The sequence below is a fragment of the Globicephala melas genome, chromosome 11 (genome assembly GCF_963455315.2).
Source record: "Globicephala melas chromosome 11, mGloMel1.2, whole genome shotgun sequence".
In the NCBI taxonomy this organism is placed as follows: Eukaryota; Metazoa; Chordata; class Mammalia; order Artiodactyla; family Delphinidae; genus Globicephala; species Globicephala melas.
Window position 1 is genome coordinate 30,792,475 of NC_083324.2, and position 24,122 is coordinate 30,816,596.

The 24,122-nt window shown below is 50.9% G+C and overlaps 1 protein-coding gene across 2 annotated transcripts in view; it reads left to right on the forward strand.

The window, feature by feature from the left end:
* Positions 1-406: 406 nt before the first annotated feature.
* Positions 407-24,122, forward strand: part of FAM107A (family with sequence similarity 107 member A) — a 79,664-nt gene continuing 55,948 nt past the window's right edge. Inside the window, exon 1 of one of the 2 annotated variants that reach the window (XM_060308464.2) lies at positions 407-815. Coding sequence is in view for 1 of the 2 variants with exons in the window: in XM_060308462.2 (XP_060164445.1) it covers positions 792-815 (24 nt within the window). In the remaining variant the exon portion in view is untranslated. The remainder of the gene's footprint in view (positions 816-24,122) is intronic. The other variant, XM_060308462.2, reaches the window with a different exon arrangement.

Genomic DNA, 24,122 nt, shown 5'->3' on the forward strand with positions numbered 1-24,122 from the left:
TGTGGCTCAGAGGTCAAATCACGTGAGGAACAGAGCTGTGACTCCAGCCTGAATCTTGCTCCAGGCTGGCGACAAGCAGAGGGAAAGGGGTGGAAGTGAGGAGGAGGGTGACTGCGGGGGGATGCTGAGAGCTTGGCTCCCAGCCTGGAAGCCGGCCTCCAGGTATTTTCCTGGCCCGAGCCCAGACCAGCCGCCCTGCCTGGACAGCCGCCCCGGTGAATGAAGGGTTCTGCTCGCAGCGTCTCTGCTTGGGGAGAGCCCCGGCCCCGAGTGTCTTCTGAGATCTATTATTAATGGGGCTGAGCAGCCTGAAGGTCACATCCCCACACAAGCCCGCCCGATCCCCCGCCCCGGCCGCCCCACGCAGCCTCCACCGTCTGGGCCAGTCTGCTGGCGAGAAGGTCAAGGCCTGCCCGCCGGGCCGCCAGAGGTCACCCGCCTGCCGAGCTGCCGGCTACAGAGGGCAGAGGACCGCTCTGCTTCTCCCCAACCCCGACTGCCTCAGTGTCCCCTCCTGAGAGGGGCGGGGGTGCAGGAGAAGCCCTGAGAAGCCACAGGGACCCCAGGAGGGCATGTGGCCGCCCGGGGACACCGGGCCCCTCGGTCAGGATCAATCACCCTAAGCCTGTCTGAGGAGCTGCCGGCTTAGAGCAGCTGTGAAAGCCGCCTTTGTGCCTGAGAAGAATGAGCCGCCGGAGGACGGGGGGCGCTGGCCCAGGGAACCCCTCGGGCCCCGGCTCCTGAGACAGCACCGCAGTGAGGACCCCCAGGCCTGGCGCCCTCTTCGTGCCATGGGAGCTGCCCAGGGGAAGAAGGTAGGAGCCCCTGAGGGTCCTGCTGGGGCCCTGGACACGGGAAGGGAGGCTGCGTGAGCCAGGTGGGAGCCCTCACCCACCGCCCGCCGGCTCCCCGGAGCCTCAGCCGGGCACTGCCCACCGGCCTCCCTCCCTGAGCTCACAGCTAAGATTCGCATCTAGAAACCTGGCTGAGGCTCAGGGCAAGGCTGGAGTCGGATCTCTCCATCTCTGAAACAGACCTGGGCTGCCCAGCCCTCCCTGGTCTTCTACACACACACCTCTTTACTGCCCTGCATACAGGCTCCCTGACGCCCCTCCCCGAGCGCCAGGGGAGCCTGGCCCAGGTGGGTGCAGGAGCAAGAGAAAAAATAACTATCCTTGTAATTAAGTTGGCCAACCAATTGCTACTGATTTCTGTAACTCAGCTCCTCGTCTGTGAAGTGAGGACAATAGTAGCCACGACCTCAGAGGCTTGTCGTGAGAATTAAAAGAACCATGGAAAGTGTTTGAAAGAGTGCCTAGCACATAGGGGGCTATATACAAGCTCTAATCTGTTGTTAATAGAATTCTCTTCATATTATTATCCATCACCTTCTAAGTCTGGGATCTCCACTGGGAAGGGGGTGGCTATAGATAACACAGCCAGTGCGGCATTTCTGAAAATAAGGTCTGTAGACCCCCTGCCTCAGCGTTTAAGATGGGGGGGGGGCTTGTTTAACAGTCGCCTTCTCAGGCCACACCCAGACCTCCCAGGTCCGAGCCTCTGGGGAGGGAGGGGGAATCTGAGTTTACTCACCGGCTCCCGGGAGATTCTGGTACATGCTCACAGCCTACACTGGCCGGGACTGCGATCCCAGATCCCAGCTCTTCCTCCTAATAACTGCGGTGAGGAACTAAGCCCCTCTGGATCCCAGCTTCTCACCTGTAAAGTGGGGCTGGTACCCGTCTCATGGGAGGTTCCGTGAGATAATGCCGGTAAAGTACTTATCATGCTGCCTGACACACAGAGCGCCCGATACACGGAGGCTCTAGCCCTCAGCCAACTCGTGATGACCTATTCCATTAAAGGCAGGGAACTAAGACTCAGAGGCAAGACGTGATTTCTTAGCCAGGGTCATGCAGCTAGTGGGACAAAGGGCAGGATTTGAATTCCCTTCTGCTTGACTCCAAACTTTCTGGCAACCCAGCCCATCCCACATTTTTTAAATTTGAAGAAAAACACATCGTGGACGTCGTGGAGGAAGCACTCTGGACCTCAGTTTCTCCATTTGCAAAATGGGAGTGTTGGGCTAGATAACCCCTAGGGACCTCCTAGTGCTGGCCTCTGCTTCCCACCTCCCATTGTTTCACATGCAGAGTCGGGCCTGGAATCTGCTGCCTTACCTCAGCATTCCCAGCAGCCTTACCCTAAAAGCTTGATATTCTGGGGCCGTCACTCCCCGCCCTCGCTACCCCCCTGCAATGCTCACTCTTGCCTGCAGGGGTAAGTGTGGGTCACCTGCTGTCAGGGTGACACAGCCCCTGGGAGTCCCAGAGCTGCCTTCCCAGCCAAGCCTTGAGCCCTGGCCCCAGCCAATCCCCCCTTTCAGGAACACTCTTCCTCTCCCAGAGGAGAATGAGCTCAGTCTCTAGATCCTATCTGTGCTGAATATGAAGGCAGGGAGTCATCTTGCAAGCCAGCTTCCCAGGCCTAGAAAAGACCCTAACAAAGTCTAGCCCAGGAATGGGAAAGTATAGCTCACGTACTACCTCTCCCTATTTCTTCATCCGTGGCAGACATCACAGTCCATCCCTGCACACCTTCCCACTAAGTCTAGACAGCTTCAGAGTCCTCAACACAGCATCCCACTCCCATACCGGTCAGTCAGAACTCGTCCCAGGTTGAAAGCCAAACCTATTCCTGGGCCAAGCCCTTCTCCAGCCCAGGGATAGCCCTCCCAGGGAGAAGGCGGCAGGGCACAGTGACTGGGAACAGGATCTGTAGAGTCAGACAGGCCTGAGTCAGTCCCTCCACATCCTCTGTAACCTTGAACAAGTCAACGCACCTCTCTGAGTCTCAGATTCTTCCTTAGTAAACAAAAGATAATAATCCTCAGATTATCGTAAAACCTAAATGATGTCATGCCTGGGACAAAACAGGCACTCAGTCCATGTTGTCTCTCCCTGAATTGGATCCTCGCGTACCTGCGTCCTCTTCTGAGCCTCACAACTCTTCCTTTGAGCCAATGAGGGCATCAATATCAAACCCAATGGCAGATGTAAAAGCTGAAATCCAGCAAACGTGCTTCCCCCAGAGGGTCAGTGGTGAGCCAGCCTGGAGCAAAGGCTGTGAGCAAGCCCAGGCCAGGCCCCCTCTGGAGAGTCCTCCATCTGTGGACCAACCCCGCCCAACCCCCAACATGCCCACCTCTCTCTCTTTCTGGAAGCAACAGCGCCACTGGTCTTTGTGTGATGTGTAACAGGCCTGCTATGTGGAATATAATCCTCATCACCCATGCCTTTATTCTCCCACTGGCTTGTCCCATAAAGTGCACCCTAGTGTCCTCAGGAGATCCCCAGACCCCCTTCCATAGTTATGGCTTAATCAGAGTCACAACATAACAACTCTGGAAAACCCTTGGTGATGTGGCCCAATCCCCTCCCCGTTGAACAGCTGGGAAGACTGAGGCCAGAGAGAGGAAGGACTTGCACAGGGCCATGCAGCCAGGACCAGGGCATTTCTGCAGTGCCTGGCAGCTCCAGAGAGGCCATGGAGCTCCTTCCCCAGCACCACGAAGAGGGGATGGAGCTGCACCTTGGAGATGACTCCCGCCCACTAAATGCACTCTCTCCTGGTACCTAACTCTGTCCACTGCATCTCCATTCTCTCCAGCCCCAGCCTTCCGCAGTAGACTATTAAGTGGGTACCTGCTGCCCTGTGCTGGGAACTGAGCCAGGGATGGAAAGGGATGGTCCCTGCCCTCACAGCCTTCTCTGTTAGTTGGGGAGACTGACAGGCAGGCAAATAATGATAGGTGGGAACAGCCCAGGTGACAGTAGAGACGGGGCTGACTGGTCAGATGAGCATCAAGACCATCTCCAGCTGCAGCATGGGGACTGGGTGTGAGGACTCCAGGTTGGAGGTGGCTGCTGAAATCCCCATAACTTGGATTTCACTTACAATGCTGTCTGCTGCAAGGAGTGGAAAACCCAACCCCACCTGGTCGAAACAATAAGGAAATGTATTGGGTTCCCTAAGTGGAAATCCAATGGCTCAGTAATGTCTCAAGGACTTTTTCTAGAAACCCACAGCCAAGGTTTTCTTGAATTTCATTGGCTCAATTTGTCACATGCCCATTCCTAAAGCAGCCCTTTTCCCCTGGGGAATGCCAAGGGCATTGGCTTCGCCTGGAATCCTGAACCTGCTGCTGGCAAATGATGGAAGTGGGACCCTATGATTGGTTGAAGCCAACCAGAGACCCCTTGGGGCTGGAGATCAATCCCCCAGTGTCATCCCCCCAAAACTCAATGTGAGAGGGGAAGATGGATGCTGGACATTTGATCATAGTGCCCCACCCAGAGGGAGAGGTGATGGTGGTGTCTCTGACCATGGTGTAAACAGAGAGAATGGGAAGAAATTGAAAAGTTTGAGGGTGAGGCAGAAAGAGTGCTGGACCAGGAGTCAAAACACAGACATTGCTGCTTCTGTTCGTCCTGGGCAAGTTATGAACTTCCCTTGAACTCAGCAGGTTTTAATCTACAAAGTAGGTACCCAAGCCACACTCAGGATTTTTGCAATGATCAAATGAAGGCATTTTCAATACATGGAAGCAATGTATCTAACTGTTTGGAACATTCCAGAAGCTGCAAACATTGGCCAGTTGGGCACGCATTGATTCTAGAGAGATGAGTGCAGGCAACATGTCCTGGATGGAGCCTTGTTTTAAGTCCTTGCGACAGTGAGGTGGCAGGTCCTTGGGCATCAAGGGGTCCAGGAAAAGCAACTCCCACAGGCCTCAGACACCCCTTGAGGGCTAGGACACTTAGCACTCTCTGAAATATTTCTCCAAACTCAGCACCACCCAGGGTTTTCACTTCCCTGAACGACTCTGTTGATGTTTGCCAAGATGCTCAGTGCTTTGCATTCATCTTCATTAGAAGAAAGTTTCCTTGGCTGAAACAAAAGGGAAAAAATATGGGAGAGATGGCTAAATTTGATAAATGGCCTGGAAGGGAGTGTTCGTTCTCATAGAGCCCAAAAGGCACACATCTGGCAGGGCTCCACTGGCTCCCCAAACACTTATCCCCACCAGTGATGGAGGGGTCCCCCCAGCCCCGGCCCCAGGGAGGGTTCCTGCTCACCAGCCCCCAGCTGAGCAGGGCAGGGGGACCGTGTTAGGAGGCCCTCGCCATCCGCATTAACCCATCACCCCCTCTCTGCCCACCGCCTCAGACTGCTTCTGTGAGTGGGAAGGAGGCCAAGCGCCCCACTCCTCAGCGCTCAGGACTCCATGGGGAGTCCACCACTGGCTTCCCAAAGGACTCGGAGTGGGAGGCTTGAGGACAAGAGGAGAAGGTTGTCGGGAGGCCCTCTCCTCACCCCCACCAAAACAGAGGTCTGCTCCTCGCTGAGCCCTCACCTCCCAGCATCCCTCCAGCCTCTCAGGCTCCGCTCACACCAGCGGCTGCCTGGAAGGCACTCCCAACTGCTATCCACACATCCAGCCCTTCCCTGAGTTCCAGGTCCAGCACCTGCCCACCTGCTCTTGTAAGTGTTCTTAGGGCCGGTGTGTGTTGAGTTCCGACTGCACACCTGACAGACATTCCATCACAAGGTGTGAAGGAAGATGAGGTGAAGGGATAGCAGTTTCTGAGCACCGACCCTGCCAGCCCCTATGCTGGGTGCTTTCACATGCTTCCCTTCAGCCCTCCCAGCCCAGCAAGGCAGAGGCTGCCATGCCCATGTCATGGATGAGCGACACTCAAGGATTCATCGTTCTGGGCAGCAGAAAGGGGCATTTGAAGGCAGGCGGAGTGACCTTTGGAAGCAGGAAAAGGGCACAGTTTTCCTGTCCCCCAGGGCCACCTAATGGAGCTTTAATTCTCCTCTGCCCCTGGCTTCCCCAAGCTGGGTTCAAGAATTGCCTGAACAGATATACAGGTTGGGCACTGCACAAAAGTAATGAGTGTATGGGTTCGTAGGGATGGAAATCCATCTCCCCCTCTGCCTTTGGAGGTTTGTGCACAGGCCCTGGTTAGGTCTGCCGAGAGGCAGGAGTGTTGTAATTATACAGTGCCATCACTTAAAGCCCTTCAATCACCTTTTCCAAGACTGAAACTTTCCCTGTGTGTCTTTACGGCTGGAAGTCCAGCTGGGGTGGGGAAGACATTGAAGGAGAAAGAAAGAAAGATGCCAGCTCAGGTGACACTTCTTCTAGGAAGCCTTCCCTGCATGGACCTCAAATGTCCACACAGGACAAGGGGCTTAGATAAGCAGGGAAAGGGGCAAGCTTGTCTCAGAGCTGCATTTGCATAACTAGGTCCGCGTGTTTTACTAAATCTGGAGGATTAGCAGGGGTAGCTGGGAAGGGGCCAGGGAGATCAGAAGAGAATAAAGCTCCTACGGGGACCCCATTGCACCACCGCTCTCCTGTGGACTAGGACAAACCCATTAGGCTCTCAAAGCTCTCTCTACTGCGCTGACCACTGTTGCAATTTCATACTTAGTTCTATGATTTATCCCTGAGGGAAGGGAGATTGAGTGTGATGTTTGACTCCCCACTGTGTCCCCAGTACCTAGCACATAGTAGATGCTCAACAAACTGAGGAAGGAAGGGAAGGAGAGAGGGAGTCTGGGTCCTCATGAAAGTGACTTGAGGGTGGGGTTGAGGGCCAAGCTTACGGAGGATCCACACAGAACCTCGGGCTAGTGGGAAGGACACGGCCTGGCTCCCTCCGCTCTTCCCACACGTCCCCTCCTTTCCTTCCAATGGTTTTAAGTCTCTGACCCAAATTCCCGGATTCCCCACCCCACTTCCACCTGCCCACCACACACACACATGCACACACACACGCACACACCTACACACACACACACAGACCTTCCACCTGCACAGTTTCCTGGCCAAATGCAAAATCCCTCATTGATTGTTCATCATTCAGTCAACAAATGTTGACCGGGCACCTACTGGGTCCCAGGGTCCCAGGCACCAGAGACAGACCAGTGAACAGGACTCAGGCCCTGCCCTAGGGGTGCACAGCCCAGCAGGAGAGAAATGAGTCACCAGCAATGACAGGGCCGGTGCCGGGTGCTCTGATGAGGGGAACACAGAGGACCCAGGGCCCAGGAGGGGGGCCGCAAAGAGAGGGGAGCAGTCAGGGAAGCTCCTGGCTGGCCTTTACATTCCTCCCACACGCACCAAAGCTAAGGGCTTGCGAAAACTTCACACAGCACAGCTGGACCTTGGTCTACGCCTGCAGGAGGGACTGAACCCACCCCGAATGGTTCAGAAGCCTAAGGAGTCCCAATTCCTCTCAGGCCTCCAAACTTCTCATCTGTACAACAGGCACTTCCTGAAGAAGAATAAGAAAGTTTTCCAATAACTGAGCTCCCACAGAATCCTCACAACAGAGGTATGGAGCCCTTATTTCACCAAGGCAAAGATCCAGATACAGGGAGGGTGAATTCACTGCTCACGTTCACACAGCCAGCAAGCGCCAGAGCTGGGACTTGAACCCAGGTCCTCTGGCTCTTCAGCCCACGTTCTCCTCGACTTGTTTTTTTGCGCGTCAGGATGAAACTGCACCTCCAGCCAGAATGAATCTTCACCTTGCGGGTAGAGTTACTAGCCGGTGGTTGCTCCAGTCCCGCTGGGAGCAGCAGCAGAAGGGCCTTAAAGTTCAGAAGAGTTTAATTTCCATGGTGAAAGGGCTTGGAGGTGGGGCAGGAGGGACCAAATCAAAAGGCAGCTTTTGAGAAGGCAGAAGCCCAGAAGCAGCTCCCTCGCTGGGGCCCAGGGATCTGCTTTCAGAACACTGTGTCTCCCAAGCTGACATGAACGAGGGGCTTTGTTCAAGCGAGAGATCAGATCTCAGGCCTGGGGCAGAGGGAAAGGGCAAGGAGCTGGAGCTTTTCTTCTTCATCTAAAGTCCGAGGGGAGCCAAAAACAATCAGCGAGGCCGCCCCAGGGAAGCCAAGAGAGGCTGGCTTGGACTTGGTGACATCCTGCTCCCAAGGAAACTCAGGATGGGCCCGGGGGCATCCCACAAGGGATGTCATGCCCAGAGCCTGCGGAACTCAGCCAGAAGCCAGGAGTTGCCCGCTGTTTTGAGGGATCACCCCACAGGCGTTCCTTATGCACTTGAGCTCTTGGGAACACCTTAGGGGCATTTTGGGGTGTACGATGGGGCAAACCTTCATGGGGAGTCCTGCCATCAGGTCAGCATTTGTAAGGGTCCCATGGAGACTCTAATCACAGGCACTGGGAAGTGACGTATTGGTTTCCTAGGGCTGGGTGGCTGAAAACCACAGAAATGTGTTCTCTCACAGTCCTGGAGGCTGGAAGCCTGAAATCAAGGTGCCGGCAGAGCCGTGCTTCCTCTGAAGGCTCTGCAGGAGACTCCGTTCTCTGCCTTCTGGCCTCGGTTGTAGACGCATCACTCCAGAGTCTGCTGCCCTTGTCACGTGGCGTTCTCCTCGTGTGTCTGTCTGTGTCTCTTCTCCTCTTCCTGAAAGGACACTAGTTGTATCAGCTCAGGGCCCACCCTCATTTTAACTTGATTACGTCTTCAAAGACCCTGTTTCCAAATAAGGTGACATTCACAGGTACAGGAGCTAGGGTTTCAACATATCTTTCGGGGGGAAACAATTCAACCCATAACTGTGACCCTCACCTCACTGGACCCCTGGACCTCTTCTTAGCCACCTGAAGTTACATGTCACTCTAGCTGGAGCCTGTTCACTCTCTCCTGGCTGCTCTTCCAGGGACTGCAGTTCATTTTAGAGCCCATTCATTGCAGTGGCTTCCCACGTGGGAGACCCAGAGCAATCTATTTTGATTCAGAATCTGATCCTCTGTTCTGAGCAAAACTCTTCATGAGCAGTTACAGGGAAATCCACAACCACCGGGCCCTCTGTGGCCTCGCTCCGGCCTGGCCTCCTGAGATGCTGGCTCTCACTCACTCCGCTTCAGCCACACTGCACTGCCCATGTTTCTCCAACAAGCCAAGCTCTTCCCCACCTCAGAGCCTCTGTCTCTGCTGTTCCCTCCACCTCCTTCAGGTTTCATCGCACAGAGGCTGTCCCTGACCCCTCCAGCTAAACTACCCCTATCGTGGTCCCCAGTCCTACAGTCGCTTCACAGAACTTACTTGGCTATTTCTTTAACTGTTTCATATCAGGCTTTCCCAAGCAGCATGTCAGCTCCATGAGGGCAGGAACCTTCCGTCACTCCCTCTGGTTGCTAGGTGACATACACGCGGCATGAGTGAATGAATGAATGAATAAATGAATCCATAGCTACCATGCAGGGAACTCACGAATATTTCCTGAGTATCCACTCTGAGCCAGAGGCTGCCTCAGGCCCGGGGTGTGAAGGAGAGCCCAGTCCAGTCCCAGGGCCACGGTCGGCCCAGGGGGACAGAGAGTACGGGCCGCGCTGAATGGTTGACCAACAAGAATTAGAAAAAGGAGCCCTTCACACAGGCCTTCACCATCCACTGCCATAAAATTGAAAATTCAAATGGTACCGTCTACCATACTACAGTTGGATGTGAACATGGAGATGGCCCCAGGGACCACTGCCTCCTCCTGATGTCTTAGCACCCCACTCCCACCACCATAAGCCCTCTACCTCTAACAGCCCTGCAGCAGAGGAAGAAAGAGCAGGACCTCAAAACGATGGAGATGTAGTTTCTGACACCCAGCAAGCTTGGGACTTGCATTGGTACTCAAAGTCCATGAGGGGATCAAGAAGAAACTCTCAGGCTCGCAGGGAGGAGTGTCCTGGGACCTCCCACTCCCAGGAACATCGCTGACGAGAGCAAGTGTGGCACGTGGCCTTGCTCATCTCAGCGCATCGCATCAGTTGGCCCAGCCAGGCCTGATCTGGGAGCGACAGGCTTCCTATGTTCAGAAGCCCCTGTTTGGGGAACCATACCCAGATACTCTAAATCCTTAGGCCTGGGAGTTCTTTCAAGCAGGACCTTCCCGAGAACACCCAGCCTCAGCCCTTGCCCTCAGGAGTCCCCAGGTGAGGTCACACCTGAGATCCGTTCTTTTCTTTCTTCCAGAATCCCTCTTGGGTCCTTTTATATAACTGGATTCAGTCTTTCCTGGGACGATAGTATGGAATGAACTGGTCCTTGCATAATATCTGTCACATTCTTCCTCAGAGATGAGTTTTGGATAGGTAAACAAAATTTTTTATTATAATTGTTAAGTTTTAAAAATCATTTTGATTAAATATTAAGTAACAGCAAAAGATTTTTGGGAAACATGCATATATGAGGTATAACAAAGCATGACCCACAAACACTCGTGTATCTAACCACTAGCTAAAGAAAAAAGCGGCCAGCCATTACCCGGGAAGACCCCGGGCCTCTGCCCATGCTTCCCCTGCTTTGCCCTCTCAGAGGACACCTCTTTCCCTCCCAGACATCATCCCAGAATCCCTAGGTTCTAGACTGTTGAGATTCCAGCTTTGCATAAATGGGATGGGCGTATTTGTCTGTAATCTGTTTTTTTCACTTACCGTATGTTCCTGAGATTGATGCCCTTTGCTGTGTGCATCTGTAAGGTATTTGCCAGGTTGTATAGTGTGTCATTGTTTAAATATGCCACAATCATCTAGCCACACTGCTGTTGGTGGACACTTGCCTTGTTCCCAGAACATCTGCCATTACAAAAAGTGTTCCTGTGAACTTTCTTGCATATCTCAGTGTGCCCATATGTCTCTCAGGTGTGGATCTAGAAGTAGGGTCACTGAATCTGAGGGCACATACATTCTCACCTGCCCAAACTTTACCTCTACCTTTAGGGTCTCCGCTGGGCCTGAAAATTAAATCAACCCAAAAAAGAATAACAGGAAAAAAGTGTAAGGATTTTACACGTACGTGGGAGTCCCCATAGGAAAATGAAGACTCCAGAAGTGGATAGCTCCAAGTGCTTACATACCTGGTTGAACAAAGAATAGCAATTGTGGAAAAGTAACTGAAATAAATGGGGGAGGGGTGGCACTAAAGGAAAATAAGAGTTATTTTAACAAGATCTGTTTGTACAGATTTCTCTTGCCCTCAATTCCTTGTCTCTGGTGATAAGAATGTTTCTTTCCTCCTGGTATAAGAAAGGCATCTTTCACAAGGGAGTTTTATCTCCTGCTTTCGGGAAGAAAAGGAGAGGTCAGAGGGCCCTTCTCACATCTGCTGTTTTTCAAGTGTCTTTAGCTCAAAATACTCCTTATGCCAAAGTAGCGTATTTGGGGGGCATATTCTGCACGCTTTGCATGTTTACAAAATAAAGCCAAGGTGGTTATAGCAAATTACACTCCTACCAGCAGTATATAAGTGTTCAGTTACCCCCCCATCTTTACCAATATTTTCTATTTTTCAAGCTTTTTAATTTTTGTGAACCTGGTGGGTGTATACTGGTATCTCATTATTGCTTTCCTTTTAAAAAACAGCAAGTTTGATGTAAAAGATATATTTAGAAAGCTATAAATTTTTTTCAAGCACTCATGAGCATTTACAAACATTGACCACATTCTAGATTACAAAAGAAGTCCAGATACCAAAGAATCATACACATCAGAGTACACATCTACAACATCTTTAGACCTGAACGATAATGAAAATACTATATATCAAAATGTGTGGGATGCAGGTAAAATAGAATTGAAGGGGAAGTTTATAGTTTTAAGTGTAGACAGAAAAGAAGGCTGATATTTAATGAGCTAAATGTCAAAGTTAAGCAGTTGGTAAAATAACAGAACCAATCCAGAGAACGTGGAAGTAATGAGAAAATAAAAATAAGAGCAGAAACTAAAGAAGTGGAAAACAAATATATGATAATGAAGATCAATACAGCCAAAAGCTGGTTCTTTAAAAAAGACAGTAGAGAATGATATGGCTGACTTTATGCCCGTACATTTTTAAACCTTCTAGAAACATCTAAAACATATTGTTGAACAAAATTGGCTTAAGGAGAAATAAAAAACCTGAATAGTTAATAACACTTAAAGAAATTAAATCATGAGTTAATCTTCCACAAAGACACCATCAGCCCATCAGTTTTATAGGGGAGTTCTATTAAACTTTAAAGCTATTCATCAGTTTGGTTTTATACAAAGTCATCTAGGCAATAGCAAATGAGGGAGGGAGATGGTGGCCATGGCCTGCCCACCTGCCGAACACGGTGGGGCTCCAGGGCCTTTTGCTTCAGACGTGTAAGATCCCCTACCCAAGAAGCCTTTGATGTCTCTGTCACTGTCTCTGGGCTCTTTCCTCGGTCTCAAGGCTGGGCAACTACAAGGCTCGAAGGCCTGCGAGGTGCAGCCCAACGATTGGTGAGCCAGCCAGGGAGCCGAGACAATTCCCGTGAGCACCCGAGATGTGGGGAAATAAAAACAGGGTACGGGAAGTTGCGGGGGGTGATCCCGAGGAGGCCGTCCACTAGCCTGTAGGGCCCTGTGGCAGCTGACCACCACGGGAAATGTCTTTCTCTTCCATCATAGTGATGATCTCCTATTAACCTCAGAGTCTCTTTCCAGTTTAAAAGTAGCAGCCCCATACTCGTGGCTCATCTGACTGCACGAGGGATGGCTGGTACAGACAGACAAAACCCAAGGACCTGGATTATCTATCAGATATTTGGGTGTTATTTGGTTGGGTAAGAAAAGCATACTCCCAACCCACCACCCCTAAACAACTACAGTCACAAGCTTTAGGGATATTAACTCAGGGATAGGCTTGTGCATTGGACGTGGCCAGTTACCCCGAAGGGCTTAGTTGGGGCCTGTGACAATGGCAAAATAATAAGAGTATCGTTGGGCTCCTGGTCCCACCTGTGGAAGGGGCAGAGCAATGATACAGTATAATGGAAAACAGCTATACGCCGTCTGTGATGTGTTACAACAGGTGGAAGACGTTACAAAAGGTCTACCCAAGTCGACGAGCAATGCCCAAAACCACCATTGGGGGTCTAGAACAGCTGTGCCCGATATAAAGGACCCCCATGGACATTGATAGTGACCAAGAAACCCACTTTACCATCCATGAAGTTCAGGCACGGGCCAATAAAAGTGACATACGCTGGCATTGCCACCTACCCTACAACCCCACTGCTGCTGGGCTAATTGAAAGGATGAATGGACTGCTTAAATGACAGCTGAGATGGGAAACCGGTTCTCTCCACACGTGGACACATCCCAGGAGCAATGGTCCCAGTGCCTGCCCTTGCTGCAGGATCTACCCCCAGGCAAATACATAAAATGGCCCTGGGATGGGCAGGTAAACCCCTGGTGGTTTGGGTTTGCTGCCCCATGAGGAGTAAGATTAGAAAGGCGCTTACAGATTTCATCTGTCTTCTACCCCGGCCACAAATAAGACTACTAAGGTAATTAATCTGAGCCCCCTACGGGAGAAAGGCAACATTCTATCAACCCCGTGGTCAGTCGTTTTACCACCGCTTCGGTATCTGGCACTGGCTGTGGGACCTGCGGGTGGACAGGTGGTATGGAACCGTAGGCCAGGACAAAACCACTGGCAGGGGTGGTGTTGTCTCAGAATGCTGCTAGTGCTTGTATTTTGCTTAATGGTCTTGATCTTCCCTGCATTGCACCTCTTAAACATCTTCCATTTTGTCCCTAGTCTGAGCAACTGGGCGACAGTGGTGGCCTCACTGCTATGATTGCTGGGTCTACAGCGAGATGCCGCTGTCATCCTCCTTTGGACTTGCATGAAAACTTGACTCAGTAAGCGCTTGGCTCCAAAGTCTGCCCACCCCTTGGACTCTGTATTGCATTTGTTTTGTATTTGGCTGCATTGCACCTCTACATACCCGACCCCAGGGATTGTAGGAGGAAGGCCAAGGTGGTAAGGGTCATGCAGGGTATCTAGGGGTGAAGTGTACGGTCAGACCACTCGAGATGGCTGTTCTCTTGCTCTCTGTGCATCCCCCGCTCGACCAGTCCCGGCTTCACCTACACCTGCTCACGTGAACGTGCTTAGCTCGTGATTGATCTAATCCTTAGGCCAGAACGGCTCCTCCTGCTAGCTTATTAAAGGGAAACATCTGCCCTCGTGATGCTCGTTAACCCGAGGGGCTGTGCGGGATATGTCCCAGCTGCTGGTTTCCCTGGTAACTGATGAACTAACCTGACCGTCAATTCCCCTATAAATGTGAGCCGCCTTCTTCCCTGAATAGCAAAGATGGCTGCCGTGACCTGCCTGCGTGCGTTACAGGCTGGAGTGGGGCTCCAGGACCTTTCGCTTCAGACATGTAAGACCCCCTACACAATAAGCCTTCGATGTCTCTGTCACTGTCTCCAGGCTCTTTCTTCACGCTCTCGCGGCTGGCCAACTACAAGGCTTGCAGGCCTGCGGGGTGTAGCCCACCGCCCTCCCTCCTTCCCTCTCCGCACTGGTAATCACTAGTTGGTTTTTTGCATCTGTGAGTCTGTTTCTGTTTTGCTATATACATTTATTTTTTAGATTCCACATATAAATGACATTATCGTGTTTGTCTTTTTTTTTAATCTTATTTTTGGCTGTGTTGGGTCTTCATTGCTGAACGCGGGCTTTTCTCCGGTTGTGGCGAGCGCAGGCTTCTCATTGCAGTGGCTTCTCCTGTTGCGGAGCATGGGCCCTAGGCACACGGACTTGAGTAGTTGTGGCTCGCGGGCTCTAGAGCGCAGGCTCAGTAGTTGTGGTGCACGGGCTTAGTTGCTCTGCGGCATGTGGGATCTTCCCGGACCAGGGCTTGAACCCATGTCTCCTGCACTGGCAGGCGGATTCTTGACGTCTGTGCCACCAGGGAAGCCCAAAGCGTTTGTCTTTTTCCATCTGACTTATTTCACTAAGCATGGTGCTGTCTGGGTCCATCCACGTTGCTGCAAATAGCTGAACTGCATTCTTTTTTACAGCTGAGAAATATTCCATTGTGTATATATACCCCACACCGTAATCCATGTGTCTGTGAATGAGTACTTGGGTTGCTCCCATCTACTGGCTATTGTAAATGGTGCTGCTAGGAACATTGGGGTGCATTTACCTTTTCGAATTAGTGTCTTCATTTTTTCCAGATACACACCCAGGAGTGGGGTTGCTCAATCATACAGTTGTTATATTTTTAGTTTTGAGGAGCCCCCATGCTGTCTTCCATAATGGCTGAACCAATTTACATTTCTACCAACAGTGTATGAGGGGAGGGTTCGCTTTTCTCCACGTCCTTGCCCACATTTGTTATTCGTTGACTTTGATGATGGCCATTCTGGCAGGTGTGGGGTGTTATCTCATTGTGCTTTTGATTGGCATTTCTCTGATGATGAGTGATGTTGAGAGCCTCTTCATGTGCCCATTGGCTAGCTGTATATTGTCTCTGGAAAAAAATGTTTAGGTCTTCTGTTCATTATTTGACTGGGTTGTTTGCTTTTTGGGTGTTGAGTTGTATGAACTGTTGTACGTTTTAGATGCTGAGCCCTTGTTGGTCGTGTCGTTTGTGGGTATTTTCTCCTATTCAGTGGGTTGTGTTCGTTTTGTTGATGACTTCCTTTGCTGTGCAGGGGCTTTTGAGTTTGGTTCGGTGTAACTGGTTTGTTTTTGCTTTTGTCTCTTTTGCCTTGGGAGACCAGGGGACTATTGCTGTGGTCGTGTCAGGTGGTGTTCTGACTGTGTTCTCTCCTGGGAGTTTTGTGGTTTAGGTCTTGCTTTTGGGTCTCTAGTTCATTTTGAGTTTACTTGTGTTTGTGGTATGAGGGAATATTCTGGTCTCTGTTCTGCAGGTGGCTGTCCAGTTTTCCCAGCACTACTTAGTAAGGCGGCTGTCTTGCTCGTGTCCATTGTATATTCTTGCCTCCTTCAGTTTTTCCTCTTTAAAAATGCGTCTTTGATAAATAGTGATCGTTTCAAAATCTTCAACTTTTTAGTTGTCTGAAAAGTTTTTAAGTATGTTTGAGCTTTTGAAATGTCTTTTAGTGTAAAAAAAACAAAACGCACACACACACACGCACAAAAAACCCATGAGGGAACACACCCCACTTCATTTTATGGTAAAATAATTTTGATATCAAAGTTCAATAAGGACAGTAAAAGAAATGTAAATTGCAGCCCAATCCACTCATACACTGATGCAAAAAATATCCTAAGCAGGGCTCCAACATCCCACAGCCAGGGCCTGCTGGCACTGGAATTATTTTGAGCCCATGTGCTACAGACATCTCCTCTCTGTGGGTATAGTCTGGGCCCGAGCAGGTAAGGGACTCGGGCCTGAAATGACCACGGGCTCCCTCTCTGAATCCTCCCATGCCAGAGCCAGGCCAGAGTCAGTGGAAAGTTCCAGTGGCAGTTTTTCCAGAGATGCTTCACCCAGGTGAACACCGGAGAGAGAGAGAGAAATGTCTTAGGGTGACCTTGCTGGCCCAGTCCTGCCCACTGGCACTGTGAGCCCAGGCCTGCATCCCAGGGGCAGCAGACACCTGCAGGAGCTGAGCCAGAAGGCTGTCTGGGTCAGATGTGACATGCAGACCTTGGACTGGCCATAAGGGCTGAAGCTTCCTGCCTTCTGCCCTGCAAAGGCTCCAGCGTCCCAGGGCAAGGACGTGGCAGCCATGGGAGGCCAGGCTCCTTGGGAGGGCAGTGTAAGGACAGTCTCCTGCAGAGAGCGGGCCTCCTCCAAGTTTACCCCCTCACAGGGAGGGAATGGCCTGAGGGTGCCCAACCCTGGGAGGTGGGGCAAGGGCATCCGGGAAGGCTTCCCAGAGAAGGTGCTGTCTAAACAGAGCCCTGGAGGAGTGAGCGGGCCAAGGGGAGGGTGACAAGGTTCCAGGCGAAGAGACAGAGGCAGAAGCTGGGTAGGGCCAGGGCGGGGCTGAGTGCTGTAGGAGCGAGGACAGTGGAGGCCACAGGGTGACAGGCCCGGGGAAGCAGGCCAAGGAGCTGGGCGTGGAAGTCTGAGGTTAGCCTGGTGGAGACAGTGTTAGCGCCGCCTTAGGGGCCTGCGCCATGGAGTCAGGAGAACCTCGGCTGATTCCTGGCTGCCCTGCTCACTAGCTTTGTGACCCTGGCTACCTCCTTGACCTCAGCTTTCCCACATGTGAAATGGGTTCATAACAGAACCTACGGAACACAGCACTTGGCATACTGTAAGGGCTCAACAAAGGGCTACTATTTCTGTTTCGTTATTTTATCGGATCAGAGTCAGTCGGCTCCCCCGGGCGGGCTGGCGATGTGGAGCTGCCACCATCAGCAATATGTGTCCTCCGAAGAGATAACTGAAGCCCAGGGGTGGAGGCGGTGATGGGGGCAGGGGGGAGAGCAACAGAAACGGACTCCTGTGCTCCACGGATGGCCGAGGAGTCAGGAGGGTCCAGCAGATGTGCTTCCTATGGGGGAACAGACTGCACACGGCTGCTAGTGCGGTCAGATAAACTGACTCCCAGCAGTGCATAAAGATGGGTGACAGTAAACATGAGGGGAAGGAAATACTTGAATTGGGGTTTTTAGTTCTCTTTGTATTCCAAACTTTCCACAACACTCCATCTTTATCACTTTAAAAAGTGGACTTTGCTCCTCTAATTTAAAATTTTTCTTATTTAATACTCAAATACTGTATTATAGAAAAATCATAAAGTACAGAAAAGACAAAGAAAGAAAATCACCCATTATTCTTCTGTCCAGTATAACTACTGCTGACACGTGGTGCGAATCCTTTCAGACTCTGTAGCTCACGTTATCACCTGTGTTATAAGCAAGCTCTCTTAGGACTTGCTGTCCAGACTGCACAATAGATCACACCCGTCCTTTCCCGTCAGTTCCTTTCTCATGGGCTCATCATGTTCTGCTAATAGGGACCTGCCGCAATGTGCCTGACCAATCCTTGATTTGGGGGTATTTATTTTGTGTACTACCACATCCTATTAGATGTATTTTCGTGCATACCGTTTATCCTTTCCTTGGGATAAATTCCACTTTTAGGCCCATGGGTGGGTTTCTGTGAAGTAGCGTACAAAATACTACGTGTACATGAGGATGTGCAGACTCTCTAAGAAGAGGGAGCATGGCCATGTCAGGTCCTTAAGGGAGCACATTTCCCAGAGACAAGAATCTCAGCTGCAGAAAATATAATCTGCAGAATGTGACTTGTCTCATTCTTCATTCTCATACAGAGCAGTTTGGCAACTGGGACCCATAGGGCTTTAAACAACTTCATTTCATGGAAATAATATCCCATTTAATTAGTAATTATTATGTGCCAGGTACCATCTCACAACAACCCCATGAAGTCAGCATTACTGTTATCCCCATTTTACAGATGGGAAACTGAGCTCAGAGAGGTTAGGTGCCTGGCTCAAGGTCACACAGCAGGTCAGCAGTGAACCTAGGAATCAGACCCAGGCAGGCAGCCGTCTCAAAGCCCACTCTCTGAGCCATGGACTTGCCCCAGCATCACTCCCCAGTGTGGCAGTGCTTCCCAGAGCCAGGAAGCAAGCCCTGAAGCAGCAGTTCCCTCGCTTCTCTAGATCAACCTGTCATGGCTCTCTGGGCTGAGTTTCTACCAGGTACCCGCCCGTAAAGAGAGGCTGCGGAAAGTTAAGATCTGCCTGGTTGAAGACTATCTGCCTGATCCAGGTGGGCAAATGTTATCACGGCCTGGCTGGTCCTGTTGAAACCACACTAGCTACCCCTCTACCTGCTCAGAACAGCACCCTCTCTGGGAGTACAAGGTTGGCTGTCAAAATTCTGCTGATCTCAGACCAGGAGGGGGAAGTAGAGTGGATGGAGCGGATGCTGGGGGTCTTTGGGCAGAGCCACATGCTGTTCAGCCACCTCTTTTCACGTTGAGGCTCGTGTATGCAGCAGCCCAGACTGAGGACAGCATTGTCTGGCACAAAGCAACCAAGCCCAAATGCTGGGCAAAGGCCCAAGTTTCCTTGAGCGAAAGGAGCCCTAGTTCTGCCTGCCACGCAGGGGCCCTTGGAATTTCAGTAAGTCCTCTGGGAACAATATCAGTGATAACTTATTAGCAGTTGGATTTACTGAGCACTTACTATGCCCCACACCTAAACGGGTGACAGGGCTAGGAGATGTCAGAGTAGGGATCTACACAAAGGCAGCCTAAATCCAGAGCCCACAGCTTTCTCCCCCTAACCCTCAGCAAACTCAAGGAACTTGAAAGTTCCAAACTGGGGCTTCTGCCACCAGGCGGCGAGCTCCCGGGGGCAGGGACCGGGACCTCCTCACCCCAACAGACTGAGCCTCCTGGATGAGGGATCCTGCATTGGATAAACCTGGGATAAAGTCCCTGTTTGCCACCTGCCAGCTGTGTGGGCTTGGGAGAGTTACTTAACACCTCTGAGCCTTAGTCTCCTCATCCGTGAATGGGGACTAGAGATAACCATTTAGTGTGGTGTCTGTAGGCAGCAAGTGAGATGATTCCGCAGAGCATCTGGCCCCCAGTGCTGTGCCCGATAAAAGGAAGTGGCTGTCGTTAGTGCTGTCGTGACTTCCATCCTGCAAGTGATTCAGCTGCTGTTTCCTCAAGTTCAGTACAAATCAGTCTCCACAAGGGAACGGCCTCAGGCTGTCTAGATCCCAACTAGGGATAATAACCATGTAATAGTCATAGAGGCAGCTAAGATATATTGACTGCCCACTGCGTGTCAGGTGCCATTTCTCAGCGCTTCACATATTAACTAGTCAAGACACAGCCCCGGGAGAGGGCAGCAACTTCCCACATTGACCCTCCAGGGAGGAGAGTCAGGGGTCAACAAGCCAGGCCCAGGCCAGCCTGTCTGTGCTTCAGGCTTGGGGGATGTCCTGCCAGGAGACTCCAGGCCTCACATCTGTGTCTGAGTCCTGCAAAATGGCTTTCCCTCCCACCAACCCCTCAGGTGGCTCGGGGTTGGGGGTTGTCTGCAGAGGGCTGTAGAGCAGAACGTCGGGGGGTGTTGAGGTAACCTGCTTCTAAGCCACCCCATGGCCTGGGGCAGTGCTCGATAAATACTGGTTGACTAATATTTGTTGACTGCAAGCGAGGGTTCCATTTCTAGAGCACAGGGGCTCAGGGATTGGGCTCTACCCGTCATTTTTTTACATATGCATAGAAAGAAAGACTGGAAGGATATATACCAAATGTTAACCCTGATTATCTTAATTAGGGGTGATGGGATATAATGGTCATTGTGTGTGGTGGTTTTTTGGTTTTTTTTGCACTTTCTACATTGTTGACAATGAGCAAGTGTTAATTTTATGCTCAGAAGAAAGTAAAATATTTCTGTAAGTTTAGGACTCACCCCATTTTACAGAAGAAATGAAGTCCCAGAAGGGCTAGGCCATTTGCCCAAGGTCACACAGCAAGAAGCAAGAAGGACATGGTGGTCTCTCCTTTCCCATGACCGTGTCCTGAAAACAGCCCAATCCTGCCAGTTCCCCCAGCTTGTGAGAGAGTCCCCTGAGAGAGCTAGGGAACCCTGCAGATCTCAGGAACGTGGCCAGTGGAAAAAACGCATGTAAGCCCCCATTCCAGCTCCACGGACTCACTGGTTATTCATAAATAAAAGAATGCCCAGGCTATTCTGGGCACCTGTAATTTTCTACTTGAATAACCAGGGAAGTGGCTGCCTGCCCGCTTCTCTGCCCTGCTCATGGCGCCAGATCGGGGGAAACGCGATCTCCCCTGGCGTAATGGGATCTGGGGCCAGGCCTTGCTGCTGATTTCCTTGCCCTTGCCCCGTTCCAGAAAGCCCTGTTGTCCCCCAGACCCCCCATGGGGGGTCTGGGGGAGAATCCAAGCCAGGTTTGGATGCTGTGGACTGGGTGGTTCCTTGCAGGTGTGGGAGGCAAATCCCAGCTCTGCCACTTGGCAGCTGTGGGACGTTGGGCAAGTGACTCAACCTCTCTGAGCCCTAGTTTCTTCATCTTCATCTATACAATGGGGATAATGATAACACCTTGCACGTTTGGTACAGGTGAGGTGCCTGGCTCTTTGGGTAGTTGTTGTTGGGCTGCTACTGTTACTCCAGGTATGAGGAAGGGGATGTTTGGGAAAGAGACCCGCGTGGGATTCTCGGGCGGTCATCTTGCTCTACTGTTGACCAGCTCTGTGTTCTTAGATAAGTAAATCCCCTTAATTGTTTGAAGCAAAATTATCTTTTCTATATATCAAAGTAATCATGAAAAGTACTAAAAATTTAGAAAAATGAAGAAAATTAAGCATAACTCTTAACTGCTATTTATTGAGCATCTACTGTGTTCCAGGCTGGCCCCGTGCTGGGTGCTTTGCGTGCGTTAGCTCTAATTCTCCCAAGTCTGCACCTGTTCATAAAGGAAAAAGCTAGGGGCTTGGAGCAGTGATGTGACTCACGTTAAGGTCACACTGCTGGCAGGTGAGGCAGAAATAAAACTCAGATCTCTCTCCAAATTCCATTCTACTGATTTTCTATTGTAGTGTAACAAATTACCACAAAATCGGCAGCTTCAGACAGCACACGTTTATCACAGTTTCCACGGGCTGGAGTCGTGGCCTGCCTTAGCTGCATCCTCTGCTCAGAGACTCACAAGGGGTTGGTCAGGCTGGGCTCTCATCTGGAGGCTTGATTTGGGAAGGATCTGCTTCTGAGCTCATTCAGGTTGTTAGCAGAATTCATTTCCTGTGGTTGTAGGACAGAGGGCCCCAGATGTTTGCTGGTTGTTGATTGGAGGCTCTCCTCAGGTCCTTGAGGCCACCCACAGTTCTAGAGGCTGCCAGCAGTTCTGGCCATGTGGCCAGAACATGTCTGCTCACTTCATCGAGTCAGCAAGGAGAATATCTTTGTCAGTGCATGCTAGCAAGACACACACACACACACAGAGTACCATAATTATGAGAGTGACATGCCATCACCTTTGCCACAGTCTATTGTTAGAATCAAGTCACAGGTCCCACCCACACTCGGAGGGAGGGGATTACACCAAGGTGTGAACACAGGAGATGGGATATCTCATGTTTGAATTTTCCCCACCCATTTCCTCAACCCCACCCTCCAGGAGAAAACTCAGAGCTGGCAACTGTGAAGTTACTTTCACATTGCCAACATCTAGTCATATGCTGGACCAAGAAAAGTGGCCTTTGTGGGACAATGGCTCATGACATTTAAGAAACACCTGAACCCCAACCCTTAGTACCACGGTCCCGAGGCAGAGCAGAAACGGACAGGACGTAGTGCTCAATCTCGGAAAACTTATCAGACGGTTGGAAAAATGTACCAGCCAAGTGCTCTTTTGCTTGCAGGAGCCCTGAGTTAAAAGGGAAGAAGAGAGAATTTATCAGCTCTTATAGCAGAAAGTCCAGGAGTAATGGCTTCAGGCAAGGCTGGATCCAGGGTTTTAAATTAAGTCTTCAAAACCTAGTTCCTCTCTTCCTCATGACTTCATTCTCCTTTGGTTGATCCCATTTCGGGGCCAGTCCCCCCTCACAGAAAGTCGGAGCTGCAGGCTTATATCATTCTTATAGCTAGAAGGGATACACAGGTATGGGGGAGAGCGTGGCTTGTGACAAGAAGTTGTGGGAAATGAAATTGAGACAGGAGGTTGAAATGTAGAAGGACAGAAAGGCAGACAGAAAGACTAGCCTTGACTCTGTGGTCCAACATTTTCCAGTGTGTTCCACAAGATTTTAGTAGGATTCGATGAGCTAAGGGTTTTAGGGCCAGCAATCTGGGTTAAGTCTGGTTAAACAAGTGTCTTTCCTGCGGTGCCGCTACATGTTCACGCTTCCAGCTGTGCATCTTCGAGAGCAGAGCTGTGGGCTCCAGCATTCCCTAAGGTGCAGGTCTTCATTCTGCATTTTGAGAAGTGCCGCTGTGGGCCACAGGGAGCCACTGAAGGCAGTAGAGCAAGAAAGGAAGTCAGCAAAAGTGTTCTGGGAAGAAAACAGTGGAAGCCCCCTTGGAGATGACTATACTCATCCGTGTGAAGGGTGAGGATCAGCCAGACCAGGGGGTCAGTGGCAGAAACAGGAATAAGGTACACGGTGAGAAATGGGACATAGGGGAATGTATCAATGGGCTCAGAAAACACTGTTTTGGTGATGGTGACAGTGAAATTTAGTTTTGATTTTAGCTTTCCCACTGAAAGCAGGGGTAGTACTGGGACAAAACATGGGCTCTGGAGTCCAGAAAACTAGTTTCTGGCTCTAGTGCTCTGCCATTTGGGAAAGTTACTGCACCCATCTGAACCGTGGTTTCCTCACTTGTTAAATGAGGATGTCAAGTCCTTTTTCTCAGGGTCCTCGTGAGCATTCCAAGATAAACGTAGGGAGACAGTGTTCAGCTGTGAGTTGGACTTCTACTTCTGGTCATGATGGAGAACCTGGCACCAGACCAACACAAAATATTGTAACACTCGACAAAATAAAAGGCAACTGTTCTCAGGCAGTAGACCACAGGCACTGTGGTTCTGAGGGAAGGGAAACTCACAAGGTGAGTCCCTCATCCCGTGGACTTTCATTCTGGGACGGCTTCCCAAGCACGGCACAGTGCAAGGGAACCCACACAGAGCACAGCAGTCCCTCTGAGTGCAGGAGGCATTGAGCAGAGTTTGGGACCACTGGGGCAACAAAAGGAGGAATGTGCCGGACAAGACACTGGAGAGGAGGGAGCTGCATAGCCAGGGTACCTCAGAAGTCTTTAAGGGTCTCCCAGGACCCACAAGTCCTTGCCCAAAGGCTGGGCTCTGCATGCACAGAGTGGGACTACCCAGGGTTTACCAGAGGGCAGCTGGTAGGGGGTTGAGACCACACTGAGATACTACAGGTCAAGCAGTGCTGCGGGACATTGGAGAGACCTTAATCCCAGGCATCAAGCTGAGACATGAGAAAGGCCAAGCCCTAGAAGTGAGGATCATACTCTAGTATAAAAGCTGCTCTAAACCAGCCCGAACAGAGCCTAAAGCCAAATCTTTCAAGATCCTCAGAGGAGGGAGTTTGGAGGCAAGTCCTTTCAAGTTAGGGAGGCTTGGGAAATAGCTCGGGCTTTGCCCCTCCCTAACAAAGCATAAAACCACACCCACGGGACTTCAAAGTGTTCAACCAGTGATTGAGCTGCCTGCTAAAACCAAATGTAACACTCTTCAGAAGAAGAAAACAGAACCCAGAGT